A 2,917-nucleotide genomic window follows, 5' to 3' on the forward strand; every position below is an offset into this window, starting at 1 on the left:
GATGACCTGTGCATCCAGGTCATCCCATCTCCCACCTATAATGGCTTATAATTCCACTTCAAATAAAGAAGAGCCTCTCTTCACATTTTTGAATGGATGCCTCATTCAGCAACCCTGTGACCTCAGGTGCAACTTCTGTGTCTCCAATGATCCACAGTGGCCTGATCATGCAGAATGTCTCATGTTAACCAGAGATCCAAAACATCTGGGGGCTCTAAGAGCACCAAGTACCCTGCAGAAATCCATTTCGCATTCCAGTGTTTTCATACCTCTCCTGAGTTAGCTTCTTCCTCCTGGGTCTCTCCTGGTTTCACCTGGGCTGTGGCAAGTAATGGAGCTAAGAGCAAGGAAAATATCAAAGCTTTCAGAAAGAGTCTTCTCAGAGCAGAAGCATGTACGACAGTATAAGAATCAGAAATATCCTCCACCTTTTTCTTAAAGTACAATTTATACAAAGAAGAATCTGTTGTCTTTTTTCCCTTACACCCATTAAATCGGATTAAGAGATTGTTAAATTTTTTCCAGTATAATGGTATGATTATGTCTTTAAAGACACACCTTACCTTTCAAAAATACTTACTAAAATATTTATCGTATTTATATGTTTGGGATTTGCTTCTAAATAATTTGGGGTGGGAGGGGAATGGATGGGGCTGTAGATGAAAACATGGTTAAATATGGATGGATAATTTTTTAAATTAATTAATTAATTAATTTTTGGCCGTGTTGGGTCTTTGTTGCTGTGCGCGGGTTTTCTCTAGTTGCGGCGAGCGGGGACTATTCTTTGCTGTGGCGCGCGGGCTTCTCATTGCAGTGGCTTCTCTTGTTGCGGAGCACGGGCTCTAGGCATGCAGGCTTCAGTAGCTGTTGCACATGAGCTCAGCAGTTGTGGTTCGCAGGCTCTAGAGCACAGGCTCAGTAGTTGTGGCGCACGGGCTTAGTCGCTCCGTGGCATGTGGGACTTCCCAGACCAGGGCTTGAACCCGTGTTCCCTACATTGGCAGGCGGATTCTTAACCACTGAGCCACCAGGGAAGTCCCTGTATGGATAACTGTTGAAGCTCAGTGATGAGTACATGGGGGTTCATCATAAACTTTGAAGTTTTCCATAACAAAAGTTAATATCCCCTTTCCCTCAGAATAAGTGGGAAGGAACATGAGAGAACTTTCTGGGAAGATGAAAGCTTTCTACATCACAATGGAGATCTAAGTTACACGAGTGCATACATCTGTCAAAAACATACAGCTAAGGGGAATTCCCTGGCGGTCCAGTGGTTAGGACTCCTTGCTCTCACTGCCAAGGGCCCAGATTTAGTGGGGAACTAAAATCCCACATCCCACAGGCTGCATGGCATAGCCAAAAAAAAAAAAAAGCTAAGATTTGTAATGTATAAATCTTGACAATTAGGGACTTCCCTGGCGGTCCAGTGGTTAAGACTCTGCACTTTCACTGCAGTGGGCACGGGTTCCAGCCCTGGTTGGGGTACTAACATCCCACATGCTGCATGGCGTGGTCAAAACCCAAAAAACTTGACAATTAAAAATTGTCAATTCATGGCAATTTACCTTAAAAGAAAAAGGAAGTAAAGAGCAAAGTAATTGAGTGGAGATGGGAGGTGAATGGAGGTATAGAGAAAACAAGAATGGCAGGATGTAGCTGATTGTTGAAGCTGGATGATGGATACAAGGGAGTTCACTACGCTATTCTCTTGACTGCATGTTTGAAATTTTTCATAATAAAGTTTAAAATATATTAAAGAGATAATTCCCCTCAGAAAATAAAAATCAGGTATTAATAATAATAGTTAATATTTATTGAGTACTTTTCCCCAGCATATTCTTAAGTATCTATGGTCTTTGTCATGTTTGATCCTTACAACTACCTTGAGATTGTTTTACATTTTACAGATAAAGAAAACCAAGAGACCAGGGTCAAGAGAGGTGAAGTAACTTGCAAAAAGTCATTCAGCTAGTAAATGACAGGATTTAAATCTAAGCAGGCTGACTGTAGACCCATGAGCTTATTTTAACTGTCTATTCAGTCTTTTTTTCTAGCTTCATCTCACTTCTTGGGACTCTGAGACTCTGTTCCTCTACTTATCAGCTGTTGGCCACTGGGTGAGTCACTTAACCTCTCTAAGCCTCAATCCCTCATGGATAAAATGATAATTTTACTACTACTCCATAGGCGAGTATAACTGTACTACTCCATAGGGGTTAAAAGTAATGCATGTAACGCAGTTGGTATATGGCAAGTCCTCAACAAATGCCGTTTATTTTTAAATGTATATATTCCTTTACTCTGAAACAACAGAAGCAGAAAACTAAGGACCTTTCCTTGCTATAGAAAGCTCTCAGAAGCACACAGTGTCAAAATTCTTTTATGTTCTCGATAAGAAAACAAGAAGCCAGAGAGACTACGCGACTTCTGAGGCTCACAAGGCGTGTCTGTGGCAGGCTATGTGCAGTCTTTAAGACCTTCATCTCCAAAGCTGCCCACTTTCAACGATCTTGACCACCCTCTTTCTAAGGGTCTCGCTGACCTGTGAGCTCCTGGATGGTGACACGGTCCAGGATCTTGAAGCTCGTGTCCAGTTTCAGGGGCTGGCTGCAGCGCTGACACACGAAGCTCACCTGCATGGTGCTGCTGGATGTCTTAGACCCCTCCATCCCTGCGGCGGTGGAAAGGAGACGATGTTAAGGAGAATCGGCGGCCTTGAACCCCCGGCCCGGGGCTACCACCAGCCTCACTATTATGGTGAAAGGGTAAAATCGCCGCCCGCACCGTTCCCTGTAAGAGCGGTAGGATACCAGCAGACCTGCTTCCGGGGCAGCCCGGCAAAGGCAGTTTACAGCTCAAAGTCAGGGAGGGTCTGCAATAGGGGCCGTGAGGGTTCCCAGGTTCCCTTCTAAGGTAG

At 43.9% G+C, this 2,917-nt stretch overlaps 1 protein-coding gene across 2 annotated transcripts in view; it reads right to left on the reverse strand.

The window, feature by feature from the left end:
• BECN1 (beclin 1) overlaps positions 1 to 2,669 on the reverse strand; it is a 9,472-nt gene extending 6,803 nt beyond the window's left edge. For both annotated transcript variants that reach the window (XM_007449866.1, XM_007449867.1), the window contains exons 1-2: positions 2,543 to 2,669; positions 270 to 337 (exon numbers count right to left, since the gene is read on the reverse strand). In XM_007449866.1, coding sequence (XP_007449928.1) covers positions 270 to 337; positions 2,543 to 2,669 — 195 coding nt within the window. The remainder of the gene's footprint in view (positions 1 to 269; positions 338 to 2,542) is intronic.
• Positions 2,670 to 2,917: the final 248 nt, after the last annotated feature.

This window comes from Lipotes vexillifer, unplaced genomic scaffold (genome assembly GCF_000442215.2).
Source record: "Lipotes vexillifer unplaced genomic scaffold, Lipotes_vexillifer_v1.1 scaffold2106, whole genome shotgun sequence".
NCBI lineage: Eukaryota > Metazoa > Chordata > Mammalia > Artiodactyla > Lipotidae > Lipotes > Lipotes vexillifer.